Source organism: Spea bombifrons, chromosome 1 (assembly GCF_027358695.1).
Source record: "Spea bombifrons isolate aSpeBom1 chromosome 1, aSpeBom1.2.pri, whole genome shotgun sequence".
NCBI lineage: Eukaryota > Metazoa > Chordata > Amphibia > Anura > Pelobatidae > Spea > Spea bombifrons.
In genome coordinates, this window is record NC_071087.1 from 15,557,045 (window position 1) to 15,576,628 (window position 19,584).

The following is a 19,584-nucleotide window of genomic DNA, read 5'->3' on the forward strand; positions in this document are numbered from 1 at the left end:
GATTTAGATATTGATCATAAATTTGGATTTATTTTAACCCCGTGCACGCTACTTTAGTGTCTAGACTAATGTCGAGAATACAATTCATATTCCCTCCTATATATTCCCCTATGCAATTTCTCATAAGTGTCAATTATATTTTCCAGATATCTTAATGAAAAATATATTCTCGATTATACTAGGAATTTGAGGTAGCCATATTAGCCCAAGAGAAGATGGAATCTTTTAAATCACTTTATTTCCGTGGAGCTCCGTGACACACATGTATGGAAGTGTCTTGACGTATTTATGGGAGTTTTATAACTATAGAATTCTTTGTTACATTTACTTCATTCATTATAAAAACATAACATTTTCTGGCAGGTTAGGACCATTCGGCCCATCTAATCTTATGGTCCTAAAGAGTGACTGTCCCTCCTAAACAAGGGCAGTTGGGAGGTGTTTTATAGTGAATACACACATTACACTGAGTTTTACACCTTCGTCTTATGCACCAAGTATTCTGAACACAAACAATAGTGGAAGGAATGGGGAAGACAGTTAGCTGAATTAGGTTTCTACAATAAAAGCCAGACCAATATATCTTTCACAGCATCTGGTTTATTTCCAAATTCCACCCATGTCAGTATTTCTGCTCTTCATATAATTCCTCTGCACTCCCATTCTGCCATTAACCTTGACCAGCATCCTACTGATGTTTATATGTATCATTCCCATAATCATGAGAAGTAAGCATACTCCCACTCACCCTTCTTACAGATCCAGGAAGAATTGCCCCCTCAACTGTTGGTGAACTTAATCTCATATCACACTTGGCCAGCCCAGTCACTAGCTGGAGAAACCTGGCTTACACATATAAACACATTGGTAGTTCAATTGATTTTATTTATGTTCTATTTTTTTATTTGCACAACAAATGTGCACTTTAATAAAATATATAAACAGAAAAATTAACATTTCATTAGGAATGTAAGAATGCCCAACGACCTCAGCCAGCAAAATAGTAAGTTATTACGCCTGCATTATCCTTAATATTCACATTCAATCAGGAATAATTTATCCCTTGTTGGGAGTCATAATAATATTTTAGGTAAATCTGGATATAGAAGAGAGCTTTGCAACTAGCAGAGTATATGGGAGTTGTAGTCCTTCCCTAGAAAACCAAAGATAAATGCGATATATATATATATATATATATATATATATATATTTACATTTAATAGAAGAATGGGAATGTTATGAATGCTCTAAAGGAAAGTGAATTTGCACAGGCCCATAAGATATATTTTGTACACTTTGTGTTATTGCATTTAGTAATAGACCACATTTATTTTTCCTGGGAAAATAAAGGATATTTCTTATCAGTTTGAAAAACGTAGCTGTCTCGAGTGGCATAATTAGATTGGGGCCCCGCTTTACAACCTAACATCTGCTTTCACTAGAATTCACTTTCTGCAGCTGTGAGAACATCTTGCATCCAATGTAAGTAAACAGATTTTCATCTTTAAGGAACAAAAAGACGTTGGACAGCAGAGTAATAACATACACAATTATTCATTAGTATCAGATGTGTATGTAAAGCCATGCAGTGCATACATTTTCCGCCACATCACAGCATCAGTATTTATAGTATATATATATAGCAGGGGGTGGCCAAATATACTTGCGGAGTTAACGTAAAAGTATAGTGTTAGTTTATTGATAAATACACAATGGTTTGGCCAATAAGGAGTGCCGGGACTTCTCTTTATTTTCTTAATTCCATTGATTTAAATGGAGTTCTAATGAGCACGTGCAAGAAGCATACCACAGTATGCACCCTGCTTTCAGTAGAACTCGCTGGGGGGAGGAGTTAAATGAGACAGAAGAACACCAATAACTAAAGTTTGTGATGGAAAATGGGCTCTAATATGCATTTCACATGAAGATAGGTGGGAGTGTGCTTTATATCAATGTACAATGTTGCAGAATACGATGGAGCTATATAAATCAATACCAAAAATAATAATAATAAATTAGTACATTTGTCACAGGTATGTAAGTCTTCTGCAATGTGAAGGCATGATAAATTTCATTATTACATCTGTTTCTGTTGTGCTCTATCCCACAACTGGTTTAGATGAATTAGACATTAGGATATGTGTGAAAACACAGCGTTTATGGCCATGTGGGTTCATGGGAAATAAAGAGAGTTGTGAAATGCCTTTGGTGGAGGTCAGAATTGAAAAATATCAATCTAAGGAGCTTAAAATGGAACTTTAAGCATATGGTTTTCAGAACTGGATTACATTATGGTTCATGTATAGAAGTGACCGTTCCACATTAAAGAACTATTGATATACTTACTGTAATGATTTGGCCGCCGCAGTATATACATGCATGGATGCCATACAGTTTTTTGGAGCACAATAGACTTAAACTCTGTGCCCAGAGACAATAATAATAATTGCATAGAACAGTAAAATAATAGTAAAATCAAAACATACAAACTCAGGATCTATTCAGGTGTACAGGAGGTCTGTGGATATACGTTTTAAGTGTCATGTAGATGTGGGGTATATTCCAAACATACTGTATGTAATACCACGTTCAGATTAATGCATGCTTATGAATGAACAATGCACCAGCGCCATTAATGAATTCATAGAAGTGCTCTATGGACAATGTTGTCCAGCTCAATATGGCTCTACAAAAGCATTCTCTCCACGTTTTACATCTTGCAGCATTATTTTCTGCTGTTAACTGTTAACCTATAGCAGAAATAATTGTTTCGTTATGTAAAATGTTACCTCCTTTGTTATTGTTCAAAGAATTCTTAAATTCTTAAATATGTGATGGAGGAACAGGGGGCAGGAAGAAGATGAATCTCAGTGATGGATCCAGGGCTAGCTGTACATAGAGGAGGGTTTCTGTGATCTTTAGTTGTCAGTATCTGGTAAGAAAACGAATAAAATTAGAGACGTAGAAAGGTGTATTTGCTTAAAATTGTGCAAAAAATGTTTGTTTTGTGGAGCTCCACCTTTAACTACTAAGTTCGTCCTTACACCCCCCTAATTTCGACCTTATGGCCATCAAACAGTAGATACATTGAGTCAAACCTATTGCCAGGAGTTTTAAGGGTGCGTAGAAATAAAATGGCTTGAAAAATAAGTAAAACAATCCATGGGCCCATCAGACAGAGTACCTCATTGAGAACGATGGGAGTTTTGTCAGGAAACTAAAAACGTTCCAAATAACAGGTTTCAATCTTACTTATTTGCTTTGAAACCGTGATGCACAAGTTGCCCAAAAATTGTTACGTTCGTATAAAATGTTAAACAATTCCCCGCTGCTTGCATTCATGAAATCTTGTGATCATGCTTAAATAAACGTAACTTTGTAATGTTCTTGTAACATCTGGAATCAACGTGTAAAAGCCGCACCATTGAGTATATCTTCACTGTCAGACTGCTGCTGCTTCGCTCAAGTGACACTTCGTCAGTCACACTTAAGGATGTTGTAAATGCCTGGAAAGAATGACACACAAGCATGTAGACTCTCTGGGGATGGAAAAGGAGAAAAATCTTGCCAGTTAGACACAGCTTATCATAAATGTAAAACAGTTCTACCCAACGAATTCAAATGATTCTTTAACCGGACAACTCTCCAGTAATAGTGCGCGGTCTAATTAATTTCACACTATGGGGACATGTATCCTTCACTGAGTATTGCAGGTTGGCTTCAGGTTAATGTTTTAAATTGCCCAATTGGTATAACATTTAATATAGAAACACCCGCTACAAGCTTTGGATTGTAGCTCAAGTGCATTTTGTACAGGATTACATACAAAGCAACATGGGCTGCAACAACTTAAATCAAATGGACATTTCCTAAAGCCCATTTAAATTTGAGGTGGCCCTCTGTGCTATGAACTTAGCCAGGAGCCCTGATTGGCCAAGCACTAGAGCGGGTTTTATGGGGTTAATAGCATGTGTACCAGAATAACACCGAATCCGCTGTGAAAAAATACATTTGGGTTGTGCGAAGAGTTATGCATTTGATGCTTTCACTTCAGTATCCGTTATTCATCACTACTACGTTTCTTCAGCAACAAGGGCTGATCTGGGCCTGTATAAAGCCCCATTCAACTGGTGAGGACACTATAAAGGAATCTCACCGATTTAACTATACATTCTACAGGGCCAGTCAAGTTCTTCCTGCAGCAGAAGCTCACTGGAGGTGGACCTTCATAATGTATAGTGAAGTCAAGGAGCTGAAGCTCTCCTGTCAACTCACCCTTTAGTGAATAAAGCCAATTGAGTTTCACCACCCAATGTGTTTCCCACTCTCTAGTTGTCAGACAGCAGCAGTCGATAAGGTGACCATACTATACTACACAATTATATACTCTGAGAATTTTTTATTGGGGTGGGGGTGTCATTATGTTTGACCCATGACATCTGCTTTACATTTGTGTTTAAATCTGCATAATTACCAAGCATGACTAAACGAGTCAATTCACCCATCACCCCAAAAATGTTTAATGAAAAAAATTTTAATAGTCCATAGAGCTCACCGGGTACTTGGAAAGCTCAGCTGGCCAATACTGAATAAAGACTTCTGATTACCACCTCGGATTACGACTAGGAGCCATCCAGGATATTTTTTTCTGAAAGTATTAAATACCATAATAGTGATAATCCATCCTGGCTTAGATTGTTGAAAAAATGATACATTACCTTATTAAAACATGTTTCAATGTGTGTGATGGTATTATTTTTCTATAATATATTCAGATGTTGAATGGGTGTATCCCAGGTTCATTAAATTGCTCCCTCTGCTTAAGGCAAAACTGCCAGCCCTCCCCTGAGGAGCCCCCTCCATGAAGTAACTTCCAGTCTATTTCACTAAAAGAGGTTTCCTGATGTCCACATGATAGTTTCTTTCAACCAGAATAAAATATGTATGGAACAATAATCGCAGGTGGACCTTGCGGATCTGGGATAAAAATCAACATACTTAATTGTTCAAATGTATGAATGGCTGGTTAGGGTCAGGGTGCCTCAGGACAGGAGTAGAAGTAAAAGCCAACATGATGCAATGGAATGAAAAGACAGCCAAGGCTTGAGTGGAAAAAAGAACAATATGTATATTGATATCCGGAGCTATTAGATTTTTTTTTATTTATTTTACTTGCCTTTTCTACAACTACATTTTGCAGTTCCTTACACTATAAACCATGTAATGGTGCATAATTATATATCTACATATAGATAGATAGATTGATAGAGAGATATGCCATGCAAGCTTCTTGCATCTTAACTTCTGGTTATCAGACTTTTGTTAATTGTTTCTCCCCATTAATTTATATTCCTGTTGTTAAGTTGATCTCCCTATTTGGTGGCAGCTGACATGTCCTTGCTGCTTTTAAAGGATCTGAATTGATATGCTAGTTCTGCCAATATGTATATATATATATATATATATATATATATATATATATATATATATATGTTACCCGTATTCCTTCTGAGACCCAGCGTTCTATAACTCGGTGCAGCCATGTTTCTAGTTATTGCTATGCTTCTTGCATTTGAGGAGGAGGTTACAGTAAATCTCCTCTGCATTTATAAGGTCATCAATTGACCCTTCTAGGCACCTTCTTCAATAGTTCTATCATAGTTCTAGTATTGTCTGACTTGCTTATGAATGAATATAAAAACAATATTTTGCGTCCCATGAACGTGTTGCTTAGTACTTGCTCGGATAACCTTCTTTTTCTTTGATTAGAGTCCTGCTTGATTCAATGGATTGAAGAGTTGATATCTTCTCAAAACTGTATGAGGAATCTTAGAGTGAAATGTTTCACATCTGCTTCAGTAGTCTCCAAATATTTCTATTTTCTGCACAGCATCTTCCTCCGCTCCAGGCCAAGAATCCACGTTTAGTGTAGCACATCATCCACTGAGTGTCCCATGAGAAGCTGGATGTAAACAATCTTAAGGATAAACATTTCTGTATTTTATTCCATGGGATTTATCTATATGATTATTTACAGATGCACTAAAACACCATCATTGCTTTACCCCCAACAGTGATGAAGGACCGAACAATTTGATTTTTTGACAAATGTTCACAAATATATCATCAAGGTTTTGGCAAAAAGCCTCCTAAAGAAACACGGAGATTTCCTGTTATGAAGTTTGCTTGTCCAGACTCAAGAACTGATTTAGAATTATATGGTGTCGACAAAGCCTTTTTATTGGCTCAAGTCTTTTGATTTTATTGTGCTTTGCGGATTTGAAATTCTTTTCTCTTCACCCTTGGCAAGAAACGTGTAATATGAGAACAGCTAGTGTATTTATAAAAGAAGTTTTCTTTGTATACACAAATGCTAGTCAATCTGAATGAATCTGAAGGTAACTATTTAGAGTTTTTTTGAAAATAAAATCCATCTATATATATGAATGGGGGATTAACTTTATAATCCTCCACGTTTATACAAATGTATAATACTATTGGGCTGATGAATTCCAAATGAATGAATTAATAAATACCTTATGTCTTTAGAAACTTGTAAGCGTGTTAAAATCTGTACATTGAACAGAAGAAATGGCCAGCCATGACCGGACCAAGAACCCCAAAGGTTCTCCAACTGCTTTATCAAGTATTGAGGAACTGAACTCCTCATCTCTTCAGGGAGATCATATTGTGACAGCTGGAGGAGAACACTGGAAACATTGCTGAATGTTCTTCACCACTAAAGTCTGCCACTAGAGCAAATCTCTTGATTTTCAAACAGACCTGTGCATAGATCATATATTTTACAGTTAGACAAAGTAATTAAAAAAGTTATGTGACCACATCTGAGAACTTCCCAGGTTACCTGGGGCTCTCCCTCTTTTAGAGTAGCTTTGTGAATTGCCATGGCAATTAACATGTAGTGTAGGCATAATTCTCCATAGGGGTGAAGCTACTAGCCCTTTTTTGTCTGGGAGGGAGGTGGATGTGGTTAAATACAGTTCCCCTGCCCAGAGAAAGAAGAAACTGACCCAGAGACCCTGGGAAGCAGGATTTAACTAAAGACTCCTGAGCGTTCCTTGACATCCATGTAACTGTAATGCAGATAAGCAATTTATACATATAAAAATCTGCATGATTATCCACACTTAAGTTATTGAAGAGAAACAATTATGCAGATTCTGAGAATAGCAAGTTAAGATGGCGACCCCAGTGGTAACCATGCACACACATGATGGGTTTATTGTGTGAGGATTTGCAAAAAGTGACAGATCTGTAAGATTTATGATGATCCAGAACTGTTCTAATGTATGCCCAAAAGCCAAAAATATTATAATTAATTAATATAATTACAGTTACAAAAAAGAAGGACTGATACATAGGTAACCATGCCAAATGGCCCAGTATGTAGGAGCCTGATAGATATTTGGCTATTTAGTCTAGTATGCTATTTAGCTCAATGCTCAATTACCGACAATGACTGCCCAGGGAGCTGATAAATGTAGTGCACAAACAATCTGAGGGCAGGCAGTGGACAGAGCCCAACACCCCCTTCCACAAACACATCATATCTAGATTCCAGGGGTCCAGATTGGGACGCCTGTGTTGAAGACTGTGTCAAGGAGAGGGACCAGCACTAGAAGTAGGCAGGTGCAGGAGGATAGTCACCCTCCCTCCTACAATAGAACAGACCTTCATTGATCTCACAGCTCCCTGGTCCAGATGTCACCAACCCAGCATCCTCTGCTCCTCTGCTTGCGAAAAGCAGGGCAGTGTGCCAGCTACCTGGGACAGTGGGAGACTGCTAAAATAACAGGACTGTCCCAAGAAAACCAAGACTGTTTCAATGTATGCACCATCACTCCAGAGGTCAATGGCCACAACGGGCAAACGTCTGATAATCTTTCCTGCCCCTATTTTGGGGACCCTCAGAAAGCCAATGTGATACTGTAGCTTGCAGATGGTGGGTAGCAAGCCGGACTATGATGAAAAGTGGCCCTGGTACTTTAAGTGATGTATGTATGTCTGCTACATTAAAGTGCTGCTGGAGTGGCAGTGCCATTTGTCTTTTTTACCAGATGGCCAGTCTGGGCCTGATGGGTAGATACTAGATACTTCCAGTAAATGTGGGAAGTGTAGCGTGCAACCAGGTGTATCCAGCCCGGGATGCACGGTTTTGATTTATGGACTCCTGGGCTTAAAGTGTCAGCGTTGATATATGGTACCAGTCAGGTCGCAGCCATGATTTAGATTTATATTAATTCCAAAAAATTATAAGCTTCATCTCATTACTGTATAATTCTGTATAATATACAGGGAAAGTTTTAGGTAAAATGCCTAAAGGAAAAAACTGAGGAGGCCCCCACCTGTAATGTAAGGGAGAAAATTAAACATAAACTAAGCAGGACAATAGGAGGAGATGAGACATTATAGTGAAATCATTTATGAGGAATCTGTGTTTCGCCTCTCATTCCCTGAAGGAGCCCCTTAGACCAGCAGGACTCTAAGCTGCTTAATCGGTTTATAAGTAGGTACACTTTTATTTATCATAAATCAGGGCTGATTCCGTCTTTATGTGACTGAACCCTGTGTGAAGAGTTTGCTCGGTCATCTGGCACTCAAATGGCTGAACCCATCCCATTTGGAGAGCAGATTTCTGTGTGTCTTAAAAGAGTTTTAATGTCCTTCAAAGTCCCACTCAATGATTTTCTGAATGGACTTCAAAGGACCTCAGATCCATCACGCTCGCTATTACTTCTCTGGTCACGAGCAATAGCCACATGCTGCCTTATAGCACAGATGGTAAATGATATATCGGCCAAGAGCTCTAATATCCCAGAGAGACATGGAATAGACATGTAGTGCCGGAATCATCATCATTTTTGGCAGTCTGTGTTGAAGTCTCATCAAACATTTTGGTGTGTGTACTCAATTCATGCGTGTTTCAAATTAACTCCTATACGCAGATTGCGGTAAATCAGGGCCCTGATGTGTTTTTATTTCAGCGCTTACACATTTCTTTCATTATCTATACAAATGTTTGCTGCAGTCGCTATAATAAATAGTGCCATATTTCAATCAAGGATCTCCCCGAGGGAAACGTAAATTAGTGTTGGTTTGTTTTGTGTGTTAAATGCCTGGCAGTATTTGAACATTATTATTAAAGTAGCTTTATTGTTTTGTGAGAGAGCGTAGAGGGTGACCTTCCCCTCCTAACCAAGAGTCTTTATGAAATATCAGATAGGGTGAAGTGATTAACTCCTATGTCAATCTCTATCCTGATCACATATCATACAAAACATAGGGAAGCTCCTGTCCAAAGACGTTCCCAACTAGTTTGTATCTCCCAAATACTGCTTTTTGAGACCAAAATGTCTTCTGGCGTAAATGGGACTATTGCCATTACTGTTGCCATTACATTTTGGTAATAACTAAATCCATTTATTAAAACTGTGAATCAATGAGTGATATAAAAAAACATCTCGACATTACTCTCCTTTTAAAATGCTCTTTAGCTGCAGCAAACAGTAGGGAATTTAGAATGACATTATTTGTGGAACTAGTCTGTTAAAGACCAATGGCTAATTTGTACAAATAAAGTTTTATGATTAAGAGCAATTGTTGAATCATGTCTCTGTTAATAAAACTTTTATATTTTTATGTTTTTTTCCCCCAGGGTCGATAATGCTTATTTTGCTATACCTCACAAGCTTTGTGCTCTTCTCAAGTGGACAGCCATTAACCAATAAGCTCAAAGGAGACCCCCAGCAACTAAGGTACGTCTGCAGTATACCAGGATTGCCAGGCCCTCCGGGTGCCCCTGGGGCTAATGGAGCTCAGGGGCCTCATGGACGCGTAGGTCTTCCAGGCAGAGATGGGAGAGACGGCAGGAAAGGAGAAAAGGGGGAGAAGGGAACAGCAGGTACTAACTATATGTCAGTCTGTTTACTGTAATTATCAGTGTGTGCAATGTGATGTTATAAAGGGGAAGTGACAAAGGAGCATGCGATCTAAAAGCCAATTCATAGTAACATACCTGGGAACTCTCCGCGGCTTCTCCAGTTCTCCAGGTTAACACCTGAATCCTCTGGGTCGCCGGAGCAGGGTCCTGACACGCCCAACTTCACACCCATTTCCCCTGTAAATGAGGGTGTTTTCAGCGATATCACCGGGAACGCCCACTGGCAGCAGGAACACCCAATGACATCAGCGGGAACACCTCTGATGTCATTGAGCAGTCCTGGCCATGTCCCACAAGGGTAGGCTCCGGATAGCCGGAGGCCACAGGTTCCCAGGTATGACATATTAATTAATATGACATATTAATACTTACACTTTTTTTCATTTAAACAATTCAGCCTAAATTCAATTATTATCATTATTCTTGTGGCACATCTAACAACATTCTTTTATAGAAAGACTTTTACAGAAATGACTGATCCAATTTTCAGACAACAAAACATAGTTTTTTTAAAAAAATCTCTACTTAATGTTTTATTAGGTGATAGATTTACCTAAGCGCCAGCAGTTCTGAATATGCCGAGACAGTCCCAGGCTTATGTCCCAGGCAGTGCTTCATTTTTCTGGACTGCAGGCTGTGTGCTATGTTCAAATCTACCACTGCACACATGCAAAATGTGGTGTTCGATGAACTGAATGTCTTGCTGCATTTGTTGTTATCCACAAAATGTGGATGGACCCACAGTTGGTGTCACATGCTGTTGGGTGTCCTAGAAGAAGGGACCTAATGTTGGTAAATATTGCTGTATTTTAGTTATTTTAATTTCATCTAAATCTGAAAATGTTTACATTGACTTTGGATGTGCATGCCACTAAGTGCCAATAATTAGGAGTTTCAGGGCCGGCCCAAGACATAATGCTGCCTGGGGCAAAGTTTAAAATGCCGCCCCCCCTGCCGACGCCAGGGGTCATTATCTACCCTTCCCTCCCTCCCTATTATCCACCCTTCCCTCCCTCCCTATTATCCACCCTTCCCTCCCTCCCTATTATCCACCCTTCCTCTCCCTCCCTCCCTATTATCTACCCTTCCTCTCCCTCCCTATTATCTACCCTATCCCTCCTCCTTTGTACTTCACTTACCTTTCAGCAGTCCTGCGGCGAGTCTCCCTGCTCTGCCACGGGGCGCGCTGCTTTACTGCTGAGCGCCGGAAATTACGTCATATTCCGGCGCTCAGCATTACAAGCCGGCACCGAGACCGAGCCAGAGGGCTCGCAGAGGAGAGAGAGGAGCGCCGAGCGGGTACTGACAACTTGGTAAACGAAAACCACTCGGCGCCCCTCTCTCTCCTCTGCTTTAAAAAAAAAAAAAAAAGGCGCTTGGGGCGACTTTGCCACCTCTTCAAAAGTGCCGCCTGGAGCAATTGCCCCACTCTGCTCTATGGTAGGGCCCGCCCTGAGGAGTTTACCAAGGGAGTTCACCAAGGAGGGCAACAAGGAATGACAAAGAGGGACTTGGAAGCACCCCTTAAATCAAAACTTCTCTGATCTGTCATTAACTGCTGGCATGCTGGTTTATTCTGTTTGTTTCACTCCCATAATTTCACTCCCATCATGATCTTTCCCCAAATACAGTTATTGCTATTCTCAATTTCCCCTATTGTCAATAGAACTTTTATCTATTTCCAGCCACCAGCACTGCCACCACACTATATCTATATTTCTCTCTCGTTACTTTGTTCTCCCCTTCTCTCATCCCTGGCACTTTTCACCTTCACCACCTCCCTCTGCCAAACCTCTTCCAACTCCTTGCAAGTCCTATTCCCACCTTCTCTCACCAAATCCTGGGCCTCCCTTACTTCTCCCTTCCTTTTTCTCTGCCACTCAAGGTTCCAGAAACCTCAATAATGTAGGCTTCCTACTCCCGTCAACTGGCACTTTTCAACCAATTCCCTCTCTTTCATCACTCTCTTTCTCCTCATTTGAGGTCCATGCTGTACAGCCATCTCTTTATGACTTCCTATTGTATACCATCTCCCTGGCCCTGCTAATATATTTCTTGACGACTTCTTCTCATGGCATCCCCACTTTCTTTAGTCTAATGTCCCTTCTGTCATCCTTGGAGACTTCAACATCTCAGTAGACACCCCTTTGAGTCCTGTGGGTTATTTTTTTTTCCATTACCTCCTCTTTGATCTCACACAACATATTAACGCCTCTTCTCACGATGATGGTGACACTTTGTCCCCTTTCCTCTTCTCTGACCATCGTTTCCTATCCTGCTCTCTCACTTTGCCTCCTACTCCTTCCCTTTTCTCCCAATGACCTTGCCTAACCAGAGACCTTAGCTCTCTTAATCTTTAGAAAGTCTCAGCCGATTTACTTCGTCTTCCCTCTCCCATCTCAAACATGTCATGCCTTAACCTTGCTACCTCTCTCTTTCTATAACTCCACCCTCACTATGTTGCCCCCGCACATAGTTCACGGAAGTCTTATTCTATGTCTATGTGTTTCTACTACTATGCCCTTACCTGTGCTAGGGAACCCTAGTTCACCTCCCTTATCTTCTCCTTGTCTCAAACCATAAACACCTCTTCAGTACTTTCAATTACTTTCTTTGACCTATCATAACTACCCCTTCCACTAACCGTAATACCTCTGACTTTGCCACATACATTAATAATACAGTTTATTAATAATATTTATTAATAATATTATTATTTATTTAATAATATTTCCTCTTGTCCAACTACATGTCCCCTTATCCGATCACAACTATCTTACCCAGTCTGTCTCAGGAACGTTTGCCCCTATACTAGCTCATATCTTCAATCTCTCCCTCTCTACTGGATCTGCCCATCCTCCTTCAAGCATGATACCATTATACCTATTATGAAAAAACCCTCCCTGGACTCTTGATCTCTCCAACTACAGTCCAATCTCTCTACTTCCTCTGGCCTACAAGCTTATTGAAAGCTTGTTTACACCCAACAAACTACATTTCTTTACTCAAACCCCTTACTCGACCCTCTTTAATCACCTTTCTCCTGCTTTTGACGCTGTATCTTCTCCTAAAAACTCTCCATGATCTTGGTCTCCCTTTCTGATCGTACATTCAGCGTCTCCCTCTCCGGTAACACTTCCCCTCTCTTGCCCCTCTCAGTCAGAGTACCCCAAGGATCAGTTCTAGGACCTTTTCTATTTTCACTTTACACTATCTCACTTGGCAAACTTATCTCAACCTTTGGCTTGCAATACCACCTGTATGCTGATGATACCCAGATCTACCTGTCCTCTCATGATCTCTCACCTTCTGTCTTGTGTAGCTACATCCCTTGCCTCTGCCTCTTACTAGATGTCTGCACAGTTCCTAAAACTCAATCTCTCCAAAACTGGACTTCTCATCTTCCCTCCCTCCAAATGCTAACATTTCCCCATCCCCTCCTGCTTGCTTCCTTGGTGTTACCCATAACCCGGACCACTCATTCACCCCCATATACACTTTATTAAAAAACTGTGGTCTCCATTTTAAGGCTCTTGTCCATGCCCTCATTATTTCCTGACATGACTATTGTAACCCTGACTTAGCTGGTCCCTCTCTAATCCACAATGAATGCTGTTGCCAATACACCGATCTCTCCGCTCATCCAGTGATCTCCGTTTGTTCTCTCCTCTGATTTCTAGTTCTCGTGCATGCTTGCAAAATTTTTCAAGGGCTGCCACTATCCTCTGGAATATCCTTCTCCATCTTATCTGCCTTTCCTGCCTTCAGTCCTTCAAAAATCCATCAAGACCCACTTTTTAAGAACACCTACAAACTTAACATGTTAATACCCTTCCTCCCATATTCCTTTAGCTCACCTTTCCTAGTCCTCCTCCTGCAATACTTATATTAGTGTGGTTGGTCTGTCCCTCACAGTGGCACTTTTACCTCTTGTGTAATACCCCCTTAACTCCCTCTAGATTGTAAGCTCATGTGAGCAGTGCCCTCCTCACCTGTTGTTTCTGTAAGTCTAATTGTTATGTTATATCTCACTTGTTATGTCTACCCATTGTACAGCACTGTGGGATTTGGTATCCCTATATAAAATTAATAATAACGGGGCCCATTACACAAGTGGTTTGTCGATCGATTAAGAACTGAAGACAATGTTTCCAGCTGGACCTTTTAAAGCCATTAATGCAAAATAGAGTATATACAGAGTTTTACTCTCTGATAGTTAGCGTAAAGGCCGTTAGTTTGGTTTGCAGTATGCAGCAGATCCTTTCCAATGAGGGCTGGTGTTTTGTCATTTAAGCATTATGTCACCTAAATATTGGGGGAAAAAAGGGAAACAATAGTTTTTTTACGTTTAAAGTATAAAGAACTCATAATTTCTGAGAAAGTAAACTAGGGAGAAATTATGTGGAAATCTAATGAAAAAGGAAAAATATTGAAGTAAAAGTTGAGGAAGAAATTCTTTGATTTGTATAAACACTTGCAACATTGGTATTCATTATCCATTGAGCAAACTCATGCCACATCTTAGCAGGGTTCCACAACTCTTGGTGGTTATAGACACCTACCCCTAATATGTGACGACTTGGAAATTTTGTTCAAGCGTAAACTATGTTTAACTATGTTATGTCTAATTTGCTGATTTCAGTAATCCTGCTCCACTGTGACCATTCATCGACAATGGTCAAAGTCAAGAGATAAACTGGCTCTATTTGGCCATGGGCTGTAAGATACTCTCTACTCAGAGTTTCCTCTCCAAGTCGGTTGCTACATTTACATAGTAGGGCAGCTTTTCTCCCAAATATCTCGCAATGTGTTACAATTCTTATAAAACATACTTAGAACCATTGTGTGAGAACTATTTAGTATTTAGTATGTTTTTCATGTTTTTAGTTCGGCCAAACTGTGCGGAGTGTACTTGTATGGAATGTTCATGGTTTAATGCCAGTTATATGGTTAGGAACCAAACTGCTTTGCGAATAAAGAAATTACAACACAATGTGTGAGGGTGATCATTTTAATGAACATGAGACATTTTCAGAAAGCTATTTTCCCTAATTCAGACATGGAATTACATGGTTCATAGATTAAGTTGGATATAGCCTGCTTGGATTAAGAGTATGAGAAATGTAGACCATATGTGGACACAACAGCCAATATGAACAATCTACATTAATAAGCGATCTTTAATACAAGGGATCATGTTTCATACTATAATGTGTATAACAAGTCAATTCGAATTTATAAATACCACCAAGACACAGGAAACTAAAGAGGGATATACAAACTAAACAAATTAGTGTTTACTTGTGTTACTGATTGACATATCAATATACAGCTTCCTGAACATGATAAATATATTTCTGAAAACACAAAGTGGTGAAGGACAAACTGAGAAGATTGTATGGAGAAGAATGATAATAATTGGTGTACTTCCCTGTTTCCTCTGTACACAGATTCCGGATACCCAGCTGCAGCCCGTACAAAAACACTCTCCAAGTGTTTTTCTTGAACAGAAAAAGGGACACTAGGGGGCGCTTGTGTATACCGGTTTGGGACAATGAAAAATAAAAGCAAAAAGGAAAAAACAATGATTGCGTAATATTGTATATGAAAGATGACACTATGTGTCCAAGTAATGCACTCACACTTTGTGTGGATTTTCAGGCTTCAAAAAAACATCCAGTCCTCAGGGTGAATATACGGTGTGAATATGCAAGAGAAGCAGAAAAAACGTGGAAAAACACAATGGTGTAGTATCTAACAGTCGTGTAACCCGCAAGCATAGACAGACACTTACACTTACTGCAAGGGTATCACACTTCTTAGATGTTTGTTCCCGGTGTTTCTCCTCCGTGATGTTAAACCTTTCTCTGTATTCCCCGGATATATGCTGGTGCTTTGTATTAGAAATGGAAGTACATCCACACTAGACTTCCATTAAACAAATTTATTTGTAGGCTGTAAGCCAGATAAAAAATATAAAGGGTAACAAATATCCACTCAGGGATATTCTTTAAAACACATAAATAAATAAAAAAGTTCAAATAAAAGAGCTCTAAACAGTCCTTAAAATCCTCAACGCGTTTCGTCCATAAGACTTCATCAGGAGTGTTCATCTTTCGCTGTGTGCTTTCTTTTTAAATGTTCCCGGGCGTCCTCATGGTCTATCGGCGTCTGACGTCAATCCGTTCGGCGTCATCGGCATTTCATCTACCCTCCGTGCGTGCCTTGTGGGTCGGAGACCAGGGACATCTGGGAAGACATCTGGAGTATCGCACATCGCTGTGTCCTAGATATACGGAGTCGTACCGAAAATATAGGCAGAGACAGGACGGCGGTTATGTCCACGAAGGTAAGCATCTTTTTTCTTTTTTCTCCCCCCTACAGGGCGTGGGTTATACATTGTAGAAGGGATATCTCTGCGATGTCTATACATGAAAATTCTAAAATGTATTAGGCCATGTCATTCTTTTTTCTTTCTATAGGTATCTAATCAAATATCTAATCTAATATTTGATTAGATACCTATAGAAAGAAAAAAGAATGACATGGCCTAATACATTTTAGAATTTTCATGTATAGACATCGCAGAGATATCCCTTCTACAATGTATAACCCACGCCCTGTAGGGGGGAGAAAAAAGAAAAAAGATGCTTACCTTCGTGGACATAACCGCCGTCCTGTCTCTGCCTATATTTTCGGTACGACTCCGTATATCTAGGACACAGCGATGTGCGATACTCCAGATGTCTTCCCAGATGTCCCTGGTCTCCGACCCACAAGGCACGCACGGAGGGTAGATGAAATGCCGATGACGCCGAACGGATTGACGTCAGACGCCGATAGACCATGAGGACGCCCGGGAACATTTAAAAAGAAAGCACACAGCGAAAGATGAACACTCCTGATGAAGTCTTATGGACGAAACACGTTGAGGATTTTAAGGACTGTTTAGAGCTCTTTTATTTGAACTTTTTTATTTATTTATGTGTTTTAAAGAATATCCCTGAGTGGATATTTGTTACCCTTTATATTTTTTATCTGGCTTACAGCCTACAAATAAATTTGTTTAATGGAAGTCTAGTGTGGATGTACTTCCATTTCTAATACAAAGCACCAGCATATATCCGGGGAATACAGAGAAAGGTTTAACATCACGGAGGAGAAACACCGGGAACAAACATCTAAGAAGTGTGATACCCTTGCAGTAAGTGTAAGTGTCTGTCTATGCTTGCGGGTTACACGACTGTTAGATACTACACCATTGTGTTTTTCCACGTTTTTTCTGCTTCTCTTGCATATTCACACCGTATATTCACCCTGAGGACTGGATGTTTTTTTGAAGCCTGAAAATCCACACAAAGTGTGAGTGCATTACTTGGACACATAGTGTCATCTTTCATATACAATATTACGCAATCATTGTTTTTTCCTTTTTGCTTTTATTTTTCATTGTCCCAAACCGGTATACACAAGCGCCCCCTAGTGTCCCTTTTTAAATATATTTCTGGAAAGAAAAATATCAAGTTATCAGATCAGATTGAGTCTCAGAATTCACATGCTATATTACAGGGTTAAAAAAAGAGGGTTAAGTGGGACAATGACTTCTATTAATCTCAATATTGCATTTGAATAAATGGTGACCTTGTTTGGTCATTAAATTAAACTACTTTAAGATTTGATTACATTTCAATATTTAACTTTCCCAATATATACCGGTGTGTGTGAGTGTATGTATGTATATATATATATATATATATATATTAGCATCACAATTTGCAAATATCCATTTTTTTCCTAGAGTTTGACAGCACATAAGAAACTTAATGCCCACTTATTATTCTTTAAGGAATACTGTATGCGATTCTAGATACCAAAATTAAAAAAAAATCAAAGACCATTGACAGTCTGGATGTTCTGAATATTCCTGTAGTAACACAATTGGAACATTGCTTAATTCCAAATCATCTGTGATCCTTGAGGTCTGATAGGAGAACATCCCAAAATGAACCTGTCAACTACAACAAATCTATAAACGCAGATTTCTATAAATCACATTTTTGGTAATTTTATGAACATAAGTATGCAAAAAAATTATATGTATATCAATGTCTCTTTTAGGACTACGAGGAAAAACAGGACCTCTTGGATCCATTGGTGAGAAAGGAGACCAAGGAGAGAGTGGGAAAAAAGGGCCAATAGGACCACCTGGTGGCAAAGGAGAACTGGGACCTGATGGGCCACTTGGAACGAAAGGCGACAAAGGACAAAGGGGAGAGCGTGGGGAACCTGGCATATGTAAATGTGGAAGTATAATGCTAAAATCAGCTTTCTCAGTTGGAATTACCACCAGCTACCCACAAGAAAGACTCCCAATCCTATTTAATAAAGTCCTTTTCAATGAAGGAGAGCATTACAACCCTTTAACTGGGAAGTTCATATGTGCTATTCCAGGAATTTACTATTTCTCTTATGATATAACGCTGGCAGACAAGCATTTAGCCATCAGCCTGGTACACAACGGAGAATACAAAATAAAGACATTTGATGCCAATACCGGAAACCACGATGTCGCTTCAGGATCAACACTTCTTTACCTAAAGCCTGAAGATGAAGTGTGGCTTGAGATATTCTACACTGACCAAAATGGTCTGTTTTCAGATCCCGCGTGGGCAGACAGTTTATTCTCTGGATTCCTTTTATACCCTGATACTGATTACCTGGATGCATTGTCAGAAGACGATTTTTTGTGATCTATAGACTTGATTAAATGTTTCTTGCAGTTTTTGCAAAATCAGATATGGTTGATATTAACATTATTATTATTATTATTATTAATTTGTGTGGTAAAAGCAAGGTTGTGCTTATTTGGCAGAATACATCTGTGTAATAACAATTTTAAAATCAGAGATCAGACCATGAGGCTACCATTCCTATGTTTGCATACCGTAGGTTTGCCATGAAATGGGGCATTTATTTATATAGCACCTTCTGTGGTGAAGTCATATAGAGATCAACTACCATGGGTTTGCCTACCACTGCTCCAAAGGATTTACCAAACTGCTGTTGTGGTGGCTATGTGGCTATGGCACTCGGCTGAGACCGACTCATCAGCAGGTTCACCATTTTCACCTCATCCAGTAGAAAATTAGTCTGGTAGCAAGAGATACATTACGTTTACCAATGGGGAGACAAATCCAAAACAAAACAAAATGTGCAAACGGTTGGGTTCTGTTCACTAAACCTTTATTGTAGCTGTAAAGCTTAGCAACAATTTTCATGAAAATCATTCATAATTTGAGGAACAGATTAGACTTAGTCCTCATTGACTTGGAGGAGAAGCCAAACTCGATCTAAAGTCACTTCAAACTACTTGGGGTTGCTGTCAGGATTAGGAGAAACCACCAGCCTAAATCCAAATTAATATAGGTGAATACGGTGAACATGATAGCTGATTCCTCATGGATATACCTGAGAATTGTCAAATCTCATGTCCACTCAGACCAAAACGCTTCATACCTTTTCCAGCATACATCAATAAACCACACTTTACTAAGCTCTGCCTTTTATGAATGTTTTATGTGTTAAGATTTGAATAATATTAATACAAATTATCAGGATAGCAT

General features: G+C 39.4%; 1 protein-coding gene across 1 annotated transcript in view; it reads left to right on the forward strand.

The window, feature by feature from the left end:
* The window catches only part of C1QTNF7 (C1q and TNF related 7), a 29,923-nt gene extending 10,691 nt beyond the window's left edge, over positions 1–19,232 (forward strand). Inside the window, exons 2-3 of the mRNA XM_053458305.1 lie at positions 9,677–9,922; positions 18,080–19,232. Coding sequence (XP_053314280.1) covers positions 9,685–9,922; positions 18,080–18,711 — 870 coding nt within the window. The 5' untranslated portion in view covers positions 9,677–9,684 and the 3' untranslated portion in view covers positions 18,712–19,232. The remainder of the gene's footprint in view (positions 1–9,676; positions 9,923–18,079) is intronic.
* The last annotated feature ends 352 nt before the right edge of the window (positions 19,233–19,584 follow it).